The sequence below is a fragment of the Cyprinus carpio genome, chromosome A8, assembly GCF_018340385.1.
Source record: "Cyprinus carpio isolate SPL01 chromosome A8, ASM1834038v1, whole genome shotgun sequence".
Lineage (NCBI taxonomy): Eukaryota > Metazoa > Chordata > Actinopteri > Cypriniformes > Cyprinidae > Cyprinus > Cyprinus carpio.
Genome location: NC_056579.1, coordinates 5267272 through 5286041, shown reverse-complemented (window position 1 = coordinate 5286041; position 18770 = coordinate 5267272). Strand labels below are relative to the sequence as shown.

The 18770-nt window shown below is 36.4% G+C and overlaps 1 protein-coding gene across 2 annotated transcripts in view; it reads left to right on the top strand.

Moving 5' to 3' along the window:
• LOC109088697 (plexin A3) overlaps positions 1 to 18770 on the top strand; it is a 165412-nt gene that overhangs the window by 28688 nt on the left and 117954 nt on the right. Inside the window, exon 4 of one of the 2 annotated variants that reach the window (XM_042761749.1) lies at positions 2577 to 2627. The exons of the other annotated variant lie outside the window; for it this stretch is intronic. Coding sequence (XP_042617683.1) covers positions 2577 to 2627 — 51 coding nt within the window. The remainder of the gene's footprint in view (positions 1 to 2576; positions 2628 to 18770) is intronic. 2 annotated transcript variants of the gene reach the window in all.

Here is an 18770-nt window from a genome sequence, read left to right as displayed (position 1 = left end):
CATCATTCCTCCAGCCCTAGTGTAGCTCCCACTGGAATTCTAGTGACCGTTTTTCCACCTAAACTTTGACACAAAATAAAGTGACGTGTTTCAGTCTGCCTGCTAGCAGCTCAACACTTTTTATCATTCAGTTCTCATTCCGTCATCTCTCAATTTCCGGCCAGCCTCACCTCCGTGCCACTGCTAACCTTGGAGCTGCGTGCATAAAATGAGCCATAAGATTTGCCATTTGTTGCTCCTCCTCGAGCTGCACACAACCTCCATGCCATTTATTGCACAGCCGCTGCCCAGGAAGAAATGACCCTTCCGTCTGAGTACAGATGCATTAAAACGACTAATAAACCCCGTAGCGTGTCACCGTATAAATTTAAATCCATATTTGGTGGCGAAAGGACTCTGATATTGAACGGTAATGTTATTTTGTTAAGTGTGGATCGGAATATACTCCCTTTGCTTATGAATCCAGCTTAACAGCATGCTAGACTTCATGCTATAAGGTTACCCAGTGGCTGTTGTGGTTTTGGCACGCTAGCGTCAGCCAGACTGAGAGCAAATGTCTCTTACAAACAAGCCGTCTGATTTAAGATAGCGCTAGTTTGCAGACGGCTGAATGCACTGTTTGTCCTGCTAAAGAGATAAGTGGAAAGGGGTCTCCAAAAACTCCTCGTACAAATAGGCGTCTTGTCACATGATTAGAGATGAGTTATTTAATAAAGGCGAGCTCTGTGGATGACCTGCGTGGTACGATCACACACACTGCTCTTATTCTTTCCGTCACTAGCTCCATTCACTTCCCGTCTGTTTCTGAGGCCACAGAATGCTGAAGCGCATATCTGCTGAAATACTGGAGCAAATGTTCAGTGCTGGATGAAGAACTCTTTAAAAACAGTTGCTGGATGTGTTTCTTTTGTTTACACAGGTTGCACGAACATCTGCTGGTTTGTGGTTTTTGGCTTCACAGATGTTCTTTGTTGTCCTGTTGTTGCGCAGGATTTTTTAAAGTCTTAAGAATAAAATCTAGTTCTTTTTAGAGGGGGTCATAGAAGACCTGGGAATGTGAAGGATTTTTGTTTTGAACATGAATATTTATCAGGTTTAATCGTTTAATGGATAATTTATAATACTGTATATTTTTTGTTGTTCACCTGCATTAGTTATTTTTGTGCTTCACAGCATTAATAATTTCATTACATTTTTTATGTAATAAATCTAAAGAATATTATAGATTTTTACAATGTAATTTGTAAAATAATTTTTATATATATATATATATATATATATATATATATATATATATATGTATAGTGTGTGTGTATATGTTGTGTGTGCGTGTATATATATATATATATATATATATGTGTGTGTGTGTCTGTGTGTGTGCATATATATATATATATATTCTATATATATATATATATATATATATATATATATATATATATTATATATATATATATATATATATTTAAAATTGTGTTAGTCATTTTATATAATTATTTTAATATTATATAATAATATGGTATTATGTATTATATAATATTCATATTTATGTGTTATAAGTGTTTGCATTAATTCTTCATTGTTAATATTATTTAATATCATTGTTATTGTATATCATTATATTATATTATAATTATATTATGTATAATATTATATTATTTTAAAATTTTAGTAATATATTTTTATATTTATATTTTTATTTGCTACATTTTATTATATATATATATATATATATATATATATATATATCTTCAAATTATAAATTCATATTAATATTATACAAAATTATTTTTGTATTAAAATGAGAATTTTTTTTATATTAATAAATTATTTTTATAATATATAATTCCTCTAGTAAACTTATATTACTAAGTTCTACACAGCTCTTTGTGAAAAAAATATAAAATCATTCTAATAAATCTTTATCCAGTTATTCGAAATCATGGAGAATCATTGTTCGAAAGGTTTAGGAGCTGTTTATATACAGTCAGCCGTTTTACATTTAACAGGTCTCACGTGTGTCTCATGTCAGGACGACAGCAGTTTGGCCTCTCCGGCATCCGCATGTACAGGTTCGAAATCCGGGTTGTTTACGCTTTTCCCTTTCCCTCTGTGTTGATAGAAGCTTTTCTGCCTGTCTGGCATGCCAATAATGGAAAGCAATCTGCTGTGAGTATTTAGATATGGATATGGTTTGTCCAATGTAATTAGCTTTGGCCAACTCAGGGGATCAAATCTGAGGCCGTAAAATAACTGGAAGAGACAGATGGCAGAAAGATGCGTCACTCCGCTCTGCCCCTGCTCGACAGCAGCCTCATCCAATTCCGTCTTGGATGACCACGACAGAAGCTTTATTTGAACAGCAAACAGGAAAACGCTCTGATGTAAATATGCTTTATCAAGCCCGAGAAAACAATCGGCTAAATAACCCGCCGCCAAAAACAAAGCGAGTCGCCGTGTCTCATTTCACGTCGATTCAGACAGAGGCCCTTTCCCTTTCAGAGGTGCAGATATGAATATCGTAAATGGGTTTGCTGGAAATATTTAATTCTGTATTCTTTGTATCAAATTTTCAGCTTCCAAATGCATTGGTCACAGCGGCAGCCAGACTTGACGGCTTTTCTGAGGTACAATGCGCTCTGGATTCCAGATCCTGCATTCACAGTGCTAAATATTACCCTCAGTTTTAACCGAGAGCGTGAGATGGGTTTCAGAAAAGGTGAGAGAAAGAATCCATGAACTAAGCTGAGCGTTTGGCCTGGATGTGTTTGCTCTCGGGGGGAAAAGCACTTCTCCTCCATTTTGTGGGGTCTGAGAGTAGCGCTCCGGCCTGGTGTTTGATGTCAGAGCTGAAGAACTGCGGGACTCGTATCTGAGGAGCGCGGCGGTGGGAGGGAGGGAGCGAAAGTGGATTTTTTTCGCACTGCGTGTCAAAGCCAGGCACCTGGAACTAGGTCATTTCTCCAGGAAGAGGCAGGAGTGAGAAGAGAGAGAGATTGAGATGCAGGGAGGCGGTGGAAACTGTGGCTTGCCTTTAATTGATCTTTCACAACAGATGATGTGCAGACAAGAGCAATAAAATATTTTTTGTGTTCTGTGTCACTCACTTGACTTTATTATGGCTGCTGGCTGCACACACAAGTTGACGTAATGTTGCCTGTTTATTTGCTTAATGCATGTCATTGTGAACAACAGTTTTGTAACACTTTATTTTAAAGACCAGTTCTCACTATAAACTAGTAGTTTATTAGCATGCAGTAAGCAACAAGGCAGTGGTTCTCCACCAATAATTGTAAAATATGGTTTGAATGATCCAATCAATTCCTGATAGATGAAATTAAGTCTTGTTCTGTTTTTTTGCTCTGACTGATTTGTCCTGTTTCTACCTAGAAACGTGGCATGTTGCAATTGCAAAAGTTGATAAATGTTATTTCTAGTTGACTTTAAATTAGGACTGTAAAATGATAAACATTGTGGATATTTGTTGTACAAATAATTATCAATTATTAAAGAGTCAGAGTCAGTTAATTTAAAAATGAAAATAAATACTTAAAAAACCTATAATTATTGTAATTAAAAACGTTAGAAATTACTAAATAAATATTGTGAAATATTTATGTATTTTTGTGCTTTTAATTTATATTTTAGTGCTGTCAAATGATTAACTGTGATTTAATCGCATCCGAAATAAAAGTTTTTGTTTATATAATATATGTGTGTGTACTGTATATATTTATAATGTATATATAATACACAAGCATACATGTATATATTTAAAAATATTTACATGTGTGTTTATATATATTTATATTAATATATAATTTATATTATATTTAAATATTTTATATATAAAAAAAACTTTTTTTCTTAAATATATAGATGCATGTGTGTTTATTTATATCTACATAATAAATATACACAGTACACATGCATATATTATGTAAAGAAAATGTTTATATTGGATGCGATTAATCATGATTAATCGTTTGACAGCACTAATCTATTTACATTACATTGTTTTATTTTTAAAAATTCAAATGTGAATTTGGGCACCATGATGTAAGTTACATAATGGATAATTATTTTTTCATATCCTTGCACAGAAAAAGAGTGCACTGATTTAATTGGAACAAAAACAAAGTAAAGGCTAGTTATGTGAAGAAATTCACGTGTTTTTTTTTTCTTTTTCTTCACTAGAAGTGTATTTGTTTCCAATTTCAGCAAATTGGACCTGTGCTGAAAAGAAGCTAATACTATACCACCATCATATAACTGTATGATGATGTCATTTTTCTGAGTATATATAATTAGAACATATATTGTTATACAACTTTACATTTTTTTTTAGAGAGAGGGCCTAGAATCTCAGCAGCTCTCGATTCATCTTTAAGTATCTATTTAAAGTCTCTCTGTCAAAACCACAAGCAAGTAGTTTATGTCCCAGTACCACCCTCTTTCACCACATTTAGCTATCTTAGAGAATTACAGACTGAGAAACGAAAAAACGGGCTAAAAATACATCCTTGCAGGGAAAACCTTTATGAAAATTGATTGCTTTTGATAATCTTATGAGAGAGAGAACTGGAAAATTACTCACTGTCAAACGATGCAGACTTGTTAACACTTTGAGGCATTATGTCTTGTATTGCACTCTAATTCTATGATTACGGGACATTGTTCGTTGTATTGTCTTGCTGGAATTGGAAGGCAGGAAGGCTTCTCAATAGAGCATCCAAGTGACAGGGCGCACAAAGGCTGAGTCTTTTCCTTTGCCTTCATTAATAGTGGTCGCATAAAACCTGCTTAATGAACTTGTTCTCGTTTGGCCTGTTTATGAACAAGTATGAACCTCTAGCAAAATTTTATAGAAGTTTTAGAGAAATGTGTAGATGTGTTTATTTTTATTTTTGGTTTTAAACATTGATGTTCAAATGTCATCCATCCATCCATCCATCCGTCTCTCTGTCTGTGTGTGTGTGTGTGTGTGTGTATATATATTTTCTTACAGTATGTGAGATTTTCATATATATAAATTGCATATATTGTAAGAATTGTGAGCAACATGAGGTAGATAAGATTTTCATTTTATGAAAATTGTATGATTGACAGACCAAATATAGATTCTTTCTGCCATAGCAGTTTAAATATTTTTGTTTATATTTTAAATATATTTATATATAATATAAATTATATGAATATAAATATATACATGTAAATATTTTCAAAATATATACTGTATGTGTGCATTTATATATACATAATAAATATACACAGCACACACATATATTATGTAAACAAAACCTTTTATTTTGGATGTGATTAATCGTGATTAATCGTTTGACATCACTGCATAATTATCAAAGATAATTACAAAGCCTTGTTTTCTGAAATCTGCATTCAGAAATCTGAGGAAGTATATGCTGTCTGAATTTGAATGGGCTTTTTAAACTAAACATTTTCTTCTTCATTTTTATTTGCTGTTAAGTCAATTGAAAATTTTGTAATTTTATGTGATTTTGAAATACTGTTGTTTAGATAAGTTTTAAGTACAACCCATTATCAAAAATAGACCAATTGTGAGGTTGCCAGATTTTGATATACTTCCAAAGCATTCTCAAGGACTTTGTGTGAGCAAGATTTCATCCATCCAAAATTGGAAAGAAATGAATAAACAGAATCAGTCAGTCATGCACGCTTATTTTCTCCAGATGCGACCGTGCTCATCTTGCCAGCTGTATTTGGTGGCTGTGCCTCGTTTGTGGCTATATTGAAATCTGTGTTGAGTGACAATGGCTTCCTTCCCCCGAAAGATAATTAATTACTCTCCTAACTGTGCTCTCGCTCTTTCCGAGGTGTTTAACATCGGCGGTGCCAGGAAGTGACGGATGCCGTCACGATTGTCTCCCTAGATGGATTTGTAAATGAATTGTGCCTGTTTTCAATAGCATGCCTATGAATGGCAGTTTGCACCATATATCCGAGTGTCCCTCGAGTCAGGTCGGAACAATAGGTGTTTTGTTTCCCCCACCAGCTAAACACAAAGTGTATGTTTAATGTGAGTAAACATATTTTAGCGCATGGGTGCAACGGAAATCAGTGCATGCGCCATTTGTGAATTTTGTGCTCCTATTCAGACTCTTAATGACTTTTACAGACGTACTCAAGTCGTACTTAATCAAAACAGCCCAGTTGTTATTCTGTTGCGCTGAGATTCGAACCTATTGTTTACTGACTAGCTTTAGCTGGCATTGGCCCCTGTACAATCTACTGGTGGGCTTTTATCTGAGCTGACCAGATTTTGTGTCCACAAGTGAATGGGGACCGTCTTCGCCATCTTGTCTGTGGTTTAATGGCTGGGGTGGCAACCTGACACACGGCCTCTTGTGTTTGTCAGCGCCGCGATTGTGTATGTATTCTCACGGCGTCTAGTTCAACATTAAACTTTGCCTCTCAACTCTTTCCCCAAGTATTATTTTTAGGTTGCCAGTCACCGCCAGGATTTTTGAAAATATTTGTGCCTGACATGAGTATGGAAGCCGTTTCCGCCACACAAGGCAATTGCGACTTTTTATCTCACAGTTCTGACCTTTGTTCTCGGAATTGCGAGTTTATATCTTGCAATTCTGACTTTATAACTCGCAATTCTGAAAGTAAAAATTGCAGGATATAAAGGCACAATTCTGAGTTTTTTTCTTGCAATTGCGAGTTTATGTCTCACAATTTTTACATTTTTTTCTCACAATTGTGAGTCAATATTTCGCAATTCTGACTTCAGAAGTCAAAAGTTCTGAAGTCAGAATTGCGTGATTTAAACTGACTCAAAATTGTGAGATAAAATGTCACAATTACATTGTTTTATTTTTTATTTAGTGGTGGAAATGGGCTTCCATACATGAGGGAAATAAAAAAAACTGTTTATACAGTGGTGTAAGTTTGTCCTAAAATGTGGTGGGGACGGGAGTGCGGTGAAGGTTATATCTGCTTTAAATATTAAATACAAAAATTATTTTTGGATCCTGAAGTGCTGTACTATATCTGTAATAGCGCCCCCTACCATATTATACTGTACTGTTTCACTGTTATACAACATAACAGTGAAAACACAGATTGCTTAACGTCAGTGGTGGAGAAGCATTGTGTAATAAATGGGAAAAAATGTCATCAAAGGTGGGGAAAGAGTGAAGTATAACCTTGGGCCTTTTAATGGCATGATTTCATGTGAAAGTTTCAATCGTACCGCAGAGGAGATCTTTGTTGTGACCTGTCCTCGCTATGTTTGGCATTTCTTCGCACAGTAATTACTGATTGTTAGTTATGGTTTGTTTTGAGGCGATGTGGCAGATGCTGCTGTGAGGTATGCAGGGGGTGATGTTCAGATCGGCTTTAAACAGTACCACATAATACACCAATCTCACACTCCAACCCACCACCCCCCAAAGCACCAATCATCCCAGAGTTTAATCAGGCTTGACTGACTGGCACTCCCTGAGAGTGCATTCTCAGGCACCACTTCCCTAAGGAGGAAAGCATCAGTCCCCCCAACCCCCTCTTTCTCATCTCCGTCTCCCACAAATGGGCGCCCGCCGCCGCGCCTATAGATGTTAGGTATTCATAAGTTCATCTGTCGTTTCTGATGATGATGGTGTGCCTGTACTGTTCATCATATTCAAAATATAACATATGATCTCACTGCTCAGGGTGCTTTCACACAGGCTGTGGTCTTGCTTTCTGTCGGGCCATTTTTTTGGTCATTAGTCTATATAAATATTTCCTAGACAAATGTCTTTAGCTGTTGCCACACATCTTGATATATTTTCAGCATTTCACATCAAGAGCACAATATTTTAAGACACCAATGCAAGTTAAAAATAGTCATACCGCGAAACAAGGTCAGTTTTAAAATAATGGAGCAATCAGGTGAATATAGGGCATGATAAGCACATTTGCAGTATTTTGAGTAAGGATACACAATATATTGGGCGATATTAGAGATTATTCTGATTTATTAGAATCGGGAGATATTGGATATTTAATGGTGCGTGCTCAAGTCCACTGTTGTTACTTTAAGGGGAAAAGATCCATCACTCACTAAAAGTTTATCTTTAGAAACACTTATTAAATGTAAAATTGTAAAGTGTAAAAAAAAATTTTTTTAATCTTCAATCATTTTGCTGCATATTGTATTGTTGTAATGCCTATTCATTTTTACAGCATCAAAACAATGCATTTTTAGCGTTTTATTTTTACTTAATTCAGACAAAATAGTACAGAATTTTCATAAGTAAATAATTAAATATTTTAATAAATAATTATTAAATCATTCAAAAATGATTTACTGAATTTATAAATAATTATTAAATAATAAAAATAATGAAGAATATTATATTTATTTTATTAGTAAATATTTATTCAAGTAAAATACACCAAATAAATTATTCATTTATTACTGTACATTTTAATTCATTTATTTGAGTTGATAAAATAATGCAGCAGTCAGATGAATTAGGGGGTGATATAAGCAGTGCATTTTTTTTGATGAAATAGTACAGAATTTTAATAAATATAACATTATTTTAATAAAAGAAATTCAATAATTCCTAAATTATTTATTGGATTTATAAATAACTATTATTTATTTATTTAAATAAATAAAAATATACATTTATTATTATACATTTATGCCATTTTAATCAAGTCGGTGGTAATTGTGGTAAAAGATAACGCTTATGTACACAACTTGGAATTTTCCTTTAAATCTGTTGTGTTCTCAGCAAAACAATCCGGATGTTCAAACAGACATCTGACGACGTGAGGTTGTAGATGTCTGTCTGAGAGCGTCTCGTTTGAGGCGAGAGACTGCAGACAGGACCGTTGTGTGTCTTGTAAAGCTGTTAACATGACGGCATGTTTGTTTTACATCACCGGCGTGTTATCGAGGTACTCAGACGCAGTCCTTCCTGAAGTGTTTGTGTTGCTTCCAGAAGGTTGTTTTAAGCGGCCTTGAGTGTGTTAGCATGATCTTTTACGGCCACAGGGTTTGTGTACTGGAGCTGGAGAACAGATGTATCAACAAACACATGTCAGTATGTTAGTGAATCAAAGTCTGCTACTCTTCACTGTGGAAATGTTTCCCAGGCGTCTCAGACAGATCTTAAATTAAATGTCCTGCTAACCTAAACAGCCTTATCAGTGGAATGTTCAAGCTGTAAAGAGGGATTTGCGAACGATGGCCTGAAGGACCTTTAAAAACCTGTTGTGATGTCATAACACTTTATTTACACACTTTATTTGCTCAATGCTACATTATATAATACTTTACAACAATACTTTATTTTCTTCTTTTTTAGAGCAATTGACAATAATTTAACCAAAATAACAAAATATGGCAGTCATACACCAGACAACTGTCTTGTACTGTATAATGACAGCGGACACTTCTCAGCCTCTTCAGTAACAGACAAAACCCAGAAAAACTAATGTATGGATTTTTAATAACCATTGTTCCAGCAATCGATTATTGGTGCCGATTAATCTGCAAAACTGATTGTGATGAGTGGGGCGGGGCCGAGAGCCGTGGGAACGGAGCGAGGCCGGTGGAGTGATTGGGAAATGAGCGACACCTGCTCCACTCACCGGTCTCGAGTCCCACGGAGGAGATCGGGAGGATACAAAAGAGGAGCGACGACAGTGAAGGACGAGAGAGGACCAGGCCTGGGTTTTATTTTGTGTTTGGTTTTTGTTTATGCGCGGCAGTCGCCCGTGAGGGGCTGTCGCGCTGTTTTATGGTTATTTTGGTCATTAAAGCTTTATTTGAGTGTCCGCCGGTTCCCGCCTCCTCCTTCCCGTCATTATGGAGTTTTTGTTATTACACTGATCAATTAGTTGACCTCTAATTTTTAGAATGTTGCGATGTGGGTGCCAAGGTTTTCTGAACACGCACATATATATATATAGGTAGATTCCTTTATTAGCAGCTGTTTCTATGGGCTGCTCTATGCGAAAAGAAAAGAAAAATAACAAGCCACAGCAGACTGGATGAGGAGGAGAACAATTGTTGAACAAAGTTGTTATTTTTGTTTTCTTTGTGCTCAAAAAGTATTCTTGTAGCTTCGTAAAATTACGGTTGAACTACGGATGTCGCATGGACTATTAAACTAATTTTTCTTACTATGTTTGTGGAGCTTGATCATGGTAGTACCTCCCTTGCTGTCTATGGGATGGTCAAAGAGCTATCAGAATGCATCAAAAATATCTTAATTTGTGTTCTGAAGATGAACAAAAGTCTTACGGGTTTGGAACGTCTTGAGGGTGAGTAATTAATGACAGAATTTTCATTTTTGGTGAACTATCCCTTTAATACAATATTAAAAACATAAACCAACACATTCTTACCTGTGAAAGTTTCTTTAGGAATTTAAATGTTGTCGGTTTACATCAAGAGGCTGCTTAATGTTGTATTGTGAGAGTAATTATTGTGAGAGACGACACATTCCCCGTTCCAAGATGGCGGACGCGTCCACGTGGTTGGAGCGAACGAATGTGGCATCTACCTACATATATCTGTGGTTCTGAATGTTTGTTTAGAATGTCCCAATGTGGTTGCTAAGGGGTTCTGAGTGTTTTTTTAGAATGTTGCTATGTGGTTGCCAAGGTGTTCTGAATGTTTGTTTACAGTGTTCCTATATGGTTGCTGAATGTTCTGAGTGTTTTTAGAATGTTGCTATGTTGTGGGTGGCTTTTAGCCCACTGCTATGTGGCTACTAAGGGGTTCTGAGTGGTTTGTAGCCTGTTTTTATATGATTACTATGCTCTGACTGATTTTAAGAATGTCGCTATGTGGTTGCTAGGTGAACTGATCTAATTCAGCAGTTTATGATATTTTAGTCCCTAATTAGAATTAAATGTTTGTTCATTTTGTTGTCCAGATTGGCAGGATTTGATCTTGTTTATTTAAAGAGCTGCTCTTCAGAGTGTTTTTCCTTCAAGTGCATGCTTACTCAGGCTTTGACTGGCCGTATATCCAGTTCAGAATTCAACAAAAGAATGAAATGACTCTCTGTTTCTATTTTTTGACATTTGAGACACCTTCCTCCCATCACGCCGTGCTTCTGATTACAGACTAGTGTGAATTCTGTATGCTTCACTAAATTCAGTTACCGCCCCTCCTCCCCTCGGTCCGGTCCCCATCCGCCACCAGCCGCCCTCAGGATTGACTTACCCTGGGAGCGCTGCCTGACGCTGCAGACATTTACAGTTCCCCTGAGCCCCACTGCCCCGCGCACCTTCTCTCCTCTCCATCTTGATGGAGTGATGGAGGGTCTGGAATCCACATTGACCCTCACAAAAGGCCAGGGCGATGGTATAAAGATGAAGGAAACTAATAAAAATCAGACAGAAATGTCAAAGGAATATTAAACGTGTCACAGCCGGGCCTCCAAATGGAGTGAAAAGGTAGATGTGAAAGCGAAGAACGGTGTCCAAGTTGGAGGAGTTTCTGAATAGGGTGAATCTTCTCCAGATCACATCTGACTCCAAAATGAAAATGAAAAGAAATCAACTTAAGAAATGTGTGTAACAATTGATATTTTTGTTAATTTTTTTATTATTTTGATTTTTTTTTACCCCATTCTCATTAGTAATAATTAAATAATAATTATATAATTAATAAATATTTAAATAAAAAATTAAATCATTAAAAATCTCAAATAAAGATATACACACACACATTTATATAGATGCTTCTTAAACATCTATTTATCTATCTATACACAGCATATGGTTTTTGTTTTATTATTATTAATAAAAATACATTTTTTTATTTCATTATTAAAAAATTTTTTTTGGCGGGTGGGGAGTCTACAGTAATGAGATTTTTGTTTAAACAAATGTACTTAATTGTCATTTATGTTACAATGCGAAATTTTTGAAATAGTCTTTAAAATTGGCCAATAATTTTGTTTCATTTGATTTTTGGGGTGAAATGGGACGTGGACATGTCCTTGAAAGAGTTCACCCTACGAGATCAGGTCCCGGGAGAACTTAGAAACCTGTGTTGGTCTTTGTCGAATTGTTCCACCACTCTTCCTTTTGGCGCGCTGCCAAACCTGGTGCCAGCATGGAAAAATGAAGTCCTCTAAGCTCTCGGCTGCACAGCGTGCGTTTCTACTGTCTCGTTTGGTAAATAGTTGAATCAGCAGTGTCACTCTGATACAGAAAGGAGCTGTGTTCTCAATTAGCGTCTCTGCGTCTGCCGGTGAAACGGGCTCTAGATAGGTGCCAGCATGCAGAACCCATTCAGCCTATTGTTAAAAGGAGCGGAATTAAATGTAGTGCATGCTAACCGACTGAACGGGCATTTGAGCACATTTGAATTGATAATGTATTTTTCTCTTTCTGTCGGATTATTAAAATGTCCTGTTTGGTCAGCACATTCGAAACGGGCTGCGCCGTAATATTATTTGAGTCTCTTCTCACCTCACTTGTCTCATAAGTCTTTCTTTTATTAATCTGTTTCCGACGGGCAGTATATCCTCTCCCAATTATAAAAGACAGATTGGAAAATACCTCAAATTGATCGTATCAATTGCCAGAGTTTAAGCTTTCTTTACAGCTCTGAAATGTATGTCCCGGCTTCACAGCAGAAATCTTAGCCTGAAGCTCCTCATACGATCGTTCCTACCGTCTGGTGAAAGTCACGTGTTTTTATTTGTGGCGGGTTGTATAGTAAACATCGCAGGGCTAGTAAATCGTTTTCAGGTTTCTGAAATCACAGGCTGTTGTTCAAAATATGACACAATCGTTCTCAAGGGCAGGAAATCTGATATGGGAGGCTGGTTCTTGGGCGGTAAATCAATTATTATTCCGTTACCAAGGAGACGGAAAACGCAAAAACTGTCACTCTCCCAAGAGAGAGACTTGTTTTCATTCATCTCGCTCCCTCTCTCGGTCTCTCTCTCTCTCTCCCGCTTTGAGAACAGATTAGAACGTTTGCCGTATTGTCGTGAGGAACGTTCTTAGAGTTCTCCCAGAATGCTCTGGGGCGTCTAGAGCGGGATTAGGCCGTAAAGCCTAGGAGTGTCCTGGGCTTTGTTGCACGGTTGAAGTGTGCCCGTTTAGGCTTGACCTTGCGTAGCATCTCCTGGGCCCTGGAATAAAACTGGAAAGGGAAGCACAGAGAGCGGAAAGCTCCTCATTAAATTATTTAAAGCCCCCGTGAGGGGAAAATGCATTTACAACACTCTATGAATTCACACAAATGTGTCGCTCCCGGTCAAGTCTGAGAAATTAAGGTAAAATGAAGGTTGCAAAGCTATGTCTGTTCATAAAACCCCAAGAATCGCTAGTTCATACCAGTATTTTGTACAGAATTGTTTTGAACTATTTAGAATTTTGTGATTTGTTATATTTTATTAAATATGTGTCTTTGTAATTATGATGACTATGATGACCAAAAAATGGTAAAAGTTTCACTATAACATAATCCATAAAATAACAGCAGTTCTTGGTTAATTTTGGTGTAGTAATGATAATTATATATTATATATATATAACTATATTAATTATAGTTCACTATTTGTGTTAGTGTTTTTTTTATTGTTATTTATTCTTTAATGAATCATGAGAATTGTCATTTGTGTTTTTGAGAGAATCACTTCATGAAATCTCAACACTTGTTTGTTTGTCAAACTACACTAATAATGATATGATTTGTTAAACTGATTCAAATCAATAGCTCTTTGTTTTTTGAATGATTAGTTAAAAGTATCAACTTTTTGTTCATTTGATTCATTGAAAGAATCGTCTCATTAGATTTGTCCATTTGCAAGTATTTTTGAACGAATCACTTAGAGAATTGGCTTGTTATACTTTGTGAGACTTTTTGAAATATTCATTCAAAGAATTGTCTGGTTAGATTTGTTCGTTTGTGAATTAAGCTACACTAGAAAATATATGATTTGTTAAACAAATTGAAATCAATAGCTCTTTTGGTTTTTAAATTATTTAAGAGTTACTCATAAGATTTGTTTGTACTTTATTTTTGGAGTGATTAATTTAAAGATTTGCCTCATGCAGTTAGCTTGCTTGTGATTCTTTATAAAATGTTTCATTAGAAGAATCATTTTATTAGATTTGTGAATCTTTTTGAGTGATTCGTTTGGAGAATCGCCTTATACAATTTGCTTATTTGTGAGTCTGTCAAAAGAGTCGGCATTTTGTCTAATTACTGTCTTTAAATGTCATGATAACAAGTTTCTTATTACTTAAAATTCAATTATTGCCATGGCAGTTCACAAAACACCACAAACAAAACATAGAATGCAATATCTGCGTCAGATATTCAGTGTGCAGCATGAGCGTATTGACAGCGAGATTAAATATCTTCCCATTAAACCTGTTCTTGATGCAGCCGTTGTCTCACACTGGTCACATGACTGATAGGATCAGGGAATTTGCAGTCAGGTCACTGCATGTGTTTAACACATTGATAGCCCCGCGCTGAATGATAGATAAGACACTGGGAGCGTGTGGGGGGCTGGGTGAGCTTCAGAAAGGGGGTCGGGGTACTTGGGTTGATTTCAAGGAAATTCACAAGCCCCCCTGCGGCTCCCATTTCTTCCTTACCTCTGTCGCTATCTATTTGTCCCAATGTCTAGCAGAGGACGAGATCATCTCTCCCTGGGTGGGGAGGTGAAGAAAGATGGATGTCAGGGGAGGGCGGCTGCATGCCTGCATGCCTTTGAGGCAACCCGTGGTGGTCCCTTTTCTTATTGTACTTCTGTTTTTGTGGTCTGCTGCATGTGTGTGTGTGAGTGTGTGTTTGTCCATGTACATCTTGCGTCTGTGTGTGGCAAGGAGGGGGACGGATGCAATTAATGAGCTTAAACCCCCCCCCCCAGCCCGTCACTGTCTGTCCTGAAGGGTTAATGCTCCACTGAGCACTTCCCTCAGGTCATGCGATCGTACGCACACACACACACAGTGATCTGAGACGAGCAGACAGGATGGCTGGCCACAGACACTAGAGTCCTGTTGTGCCTCTATGTCTTGTTCATCTATTGTAGCGGAGCTCAGGACAATGGCTTCATTACTGCCGGCCGTTCTGTGGTGTTGTGGGTTAATATGTAATACAGATGAGCGTGCGTGTGCCGACCGAGTGCCTAAATAGCTAGCAGAACATTCTCAAATGACACTCTGAAAGAAGTGGGTCAGATGAGAGGAGGTAAAATCCTCCGCGGTTTGTTCGTGTTTTCATTCCTTTTTTCCCTCCAGCAGGCCATTTCATCCCAAAAATGAGGTTTATCCCACATGTAGCTTGAGGCTTTGATAGATAAACACAAAGGCTTAAGCGAAAAGTACAGTGGTGGTGTCAAAGTACAGGAATCACATTGGAATAACATGTTACTTGGATTTAAACAATGGTAATATTCATATACCACAGTATTTACATGGTGTGCCAAGGTAAAAAAAAAAAAAAAAAAAAAAAAAAACTTAAAAGCATTAAAGTTAGGATGCTGAAAATAGGATGTGGCTTTTTATTTTATGTTTTTGTTTGTAATTATGATTCATCATTTGTGAATCGGATTACCCAAGTTGCGCGGTACGTTTTTGCCAACAGTAAGTGAAATTATATGTTATGCATTATGTTTATATTGTTGTAGTATAATAATGATTTATTATTATTGTCTAATACTGTTATTTTTATTACTGTTGTCCTTTTTCGTGATTGAATCTCTTCTATGAAACCCAAGGAAACATAGCTTCGGACATTATGGAAAAACAGGTTCGAACACATCTCAAACCCTCATGAAAGAACTATCTGAGGTATCTTTTTTTATAATTGGTACAGACATTCAGGGATTTAGGGAACATGTGTTTGGGAAGTGCTGAATGAGTTGTGTGTAAGTGAACTGTTATAGAGCTCCAGGGCCACTGGTCAGACCCCAAAAATAGGCCTCATGTCGAGGGAGCACCTGTTCTGTGGAAATATGAGCGTGGTGAGATTGCTACTCAGAGTGACTCAAGTGCTAATAATCAACAATCACACTTCCGTCGCTATAATAACAGTTATTAACGAGGCCAACAGCCTTTAATGTTTGGATACGAGGGAGAGTTTCTTGTTAAGGTTTGCCCTTGGACCTAAGAGAGTTGATGAGATTTTTTTTGCATAAATGAATGTTAAGCGATTTCCACACAGTCGTGTCTGACTAGCATTTGCTTTAACGGTGAAAGGGCTCTTTCTCAGAGATCTGATGTTGTGCACTTTGAGCTTCAGTGCGAGATTTTCTTTGAAAAAGAGGCATGTCATTCTCTGTTTCTCTCTCTCTCATGTAAAACCTTTCTGGCGGTCAGTCTGGCTTTTGTGTCAGTATAATGTTGAAGTCAAAGACTCGCAGAAATGCTAAACACATTGACCTTTTAATCTGACAGGAAGGATGGTGCACACACACGCACTCTCGCTCACTTTTGCACATCTACTGCTTCTTTTTGCATGAAATTTCCACAAATTTCTTGAAGACATTGCAGATACAATAAGACCACATTACAGCATTTCCTAATTAACCACAGCACATTTCTTAACTTCCCAACATAAATGCAAATATATATATATATATTTAATAAATGTTTTAATAAAATATAAAATAAAAATATTAATTTTGTAATTTTTTTTTTTTTTTTTTTTAATACTGTAATTTTTAAAATATATTTTATATAATAATTTGTAATAAATTGTACATATTTTATTGATTATTTTTAGTATTGAATGAAATGCATTAACTTTTGAAAGGTTCGGCATCTTGGATTAATTTTTCCAGAATCATTGCAATGCATTCTGTTGTTACCTTATTCATGGAGAAAGTTACTGATGTGATGCTGATACGATGTTGGAAAAATACTTGCTGCTTGATACTCTTGAGAGCTTATGTGCACCTTTTCAGATCTCCCTAATGAAAACATTCAATAATTTGTGAATTTAAATAAGTATAACTGCAGCAGGAAGGCAGTGCTTGAATGGTGTAGGCCTCAGTGGCAGCTTTTAGAGAGAGTCGGAACTGTGTTGTGTTTTAAGTGTGTAATTAGGAGCTCTGGACCCCTGATGTGGCTCAGCCATTATCACCTTTAGCTAACAGAGCTGTTCTTCACTAGCACTGGGGAGATGGGAGAGGAGGAGGAGGTGCTATTCACCTCCCAAACTTTTCGTTTAAGAACATTTCTTTATTCCTCTGCTCACTTATTTTTTTTCTCTATTTATTGAAATTTTCAGCATAGTGGTTGTTTTATGTTGTGCAAATGTTTCCATATTGGCTGCAGAAAATGAAATAGTCTTATGCAAAAAGTCTTATTTTAGTATTATTTTATGAACTATTGTAGTATTTATTATTATTTTGTATTGGCCTTTTATTTTTATATTTTCAGTTAAGTGTAAGTGCTTATCATTTTTATTTCCTTTCTATTTTGTAATATGTCCATTTAACTTTATTTAATTTCAGTTTTAATATTTTAGTGATTTTAAGTTTAGGTTTTTCATATAATTTTAATTTTAATTTTTTATTTTTTTATTTATTTCAGCTTTATTTGAGTTAAGGACAACAGTTTTTAATAGTTTTAGTTTGAGTTAACAATAACAGCACTGGTATGAAGTAAAATAATGATGCAAATTGTGGAAAACCGTCTGGTTCCGGTCCCTGGCCGGTTGATCAGTGCATCTCTATTAAAAATGTTAAAAAAGTAACTAAAAAAAATGTATATGTGACAAATTTTGCTAATATTGTTAATGAAAGGAATTTTGAGATCTTACACACTAAAGGCCTTTTCATTAAAAGTCAAATGATTTTTTTAACAAATGCGTTCACATTAAGCAAAAAGCAGATCATTGTATATTTTTGCTGTTGATTGATCATGCCTGGTGTTCATAAGTTTGCATTGTTTCTAAAAATTTAAGAGTGAGTATTCAGATTTGTTGGAGAAGGCTTTCTCTCTTCTTTTAGTTTTTAGTTGCATGTGGACTTTAATGGACTTGAACCTTGAAATTTGTTGACTAAATGTGTTTTGGGTCGAAACGGGCCTCAGTGTGGAGCTCTTTCAGCCGGCTGTCAGTCAAGAGGGGCGTACGGTGTCTGAACTGTGTAGTGATAGAACGTCTGTGTCAATATTAAGCTTTGACTCGCTCCCAGATTGACCAAGAGCAAGTGAACTCTTCCTTTTTGTTCAAACAAGTGAGTCATCCGCAAACGATTGGCTGTCTAGCGCATTACTCAGAGTCTTAACACCTCTGCCAACAGCTCCACCATACTTTGGACTTTTTAAGTGATATAAACTACCGCTTACTCTCCGGCATGACGTTTCTTAATCCTTCCTTTCCACTCCTGTCGATCCTTCAAAGATGTTGCCGAGATCTCGGGAACAGCAGCCTGCCCTGCAGAAAAAGGTCTGAATTAGATCACAAAGCTTCCAGATGGCTCAAATTTAATTATTTAGCACACAGAAAAAACAATTCGGGTCAGCCACAAATATATAGGATTGGTTCTGTATCGGTGTGTGCGTTTATTAGGGCTGGGAGGTGGTAAAAAGTGTAAGCGGGCCGCTCTAAGGGGTTACTGTGAATTTTCTTCTCAGAGGGTTGCAGGGACAGAGACCCTTAACAATGGGGCCAATCATTTTCTCCACCCGCTTCCATGTCTGCTCAACAAAGCAACATAAACAAAAGCCAACGACACTTAGGTGCCAATTTCATTGTGGCAAAAATGAAAAACGGCTGTCGTGGTTTTTCT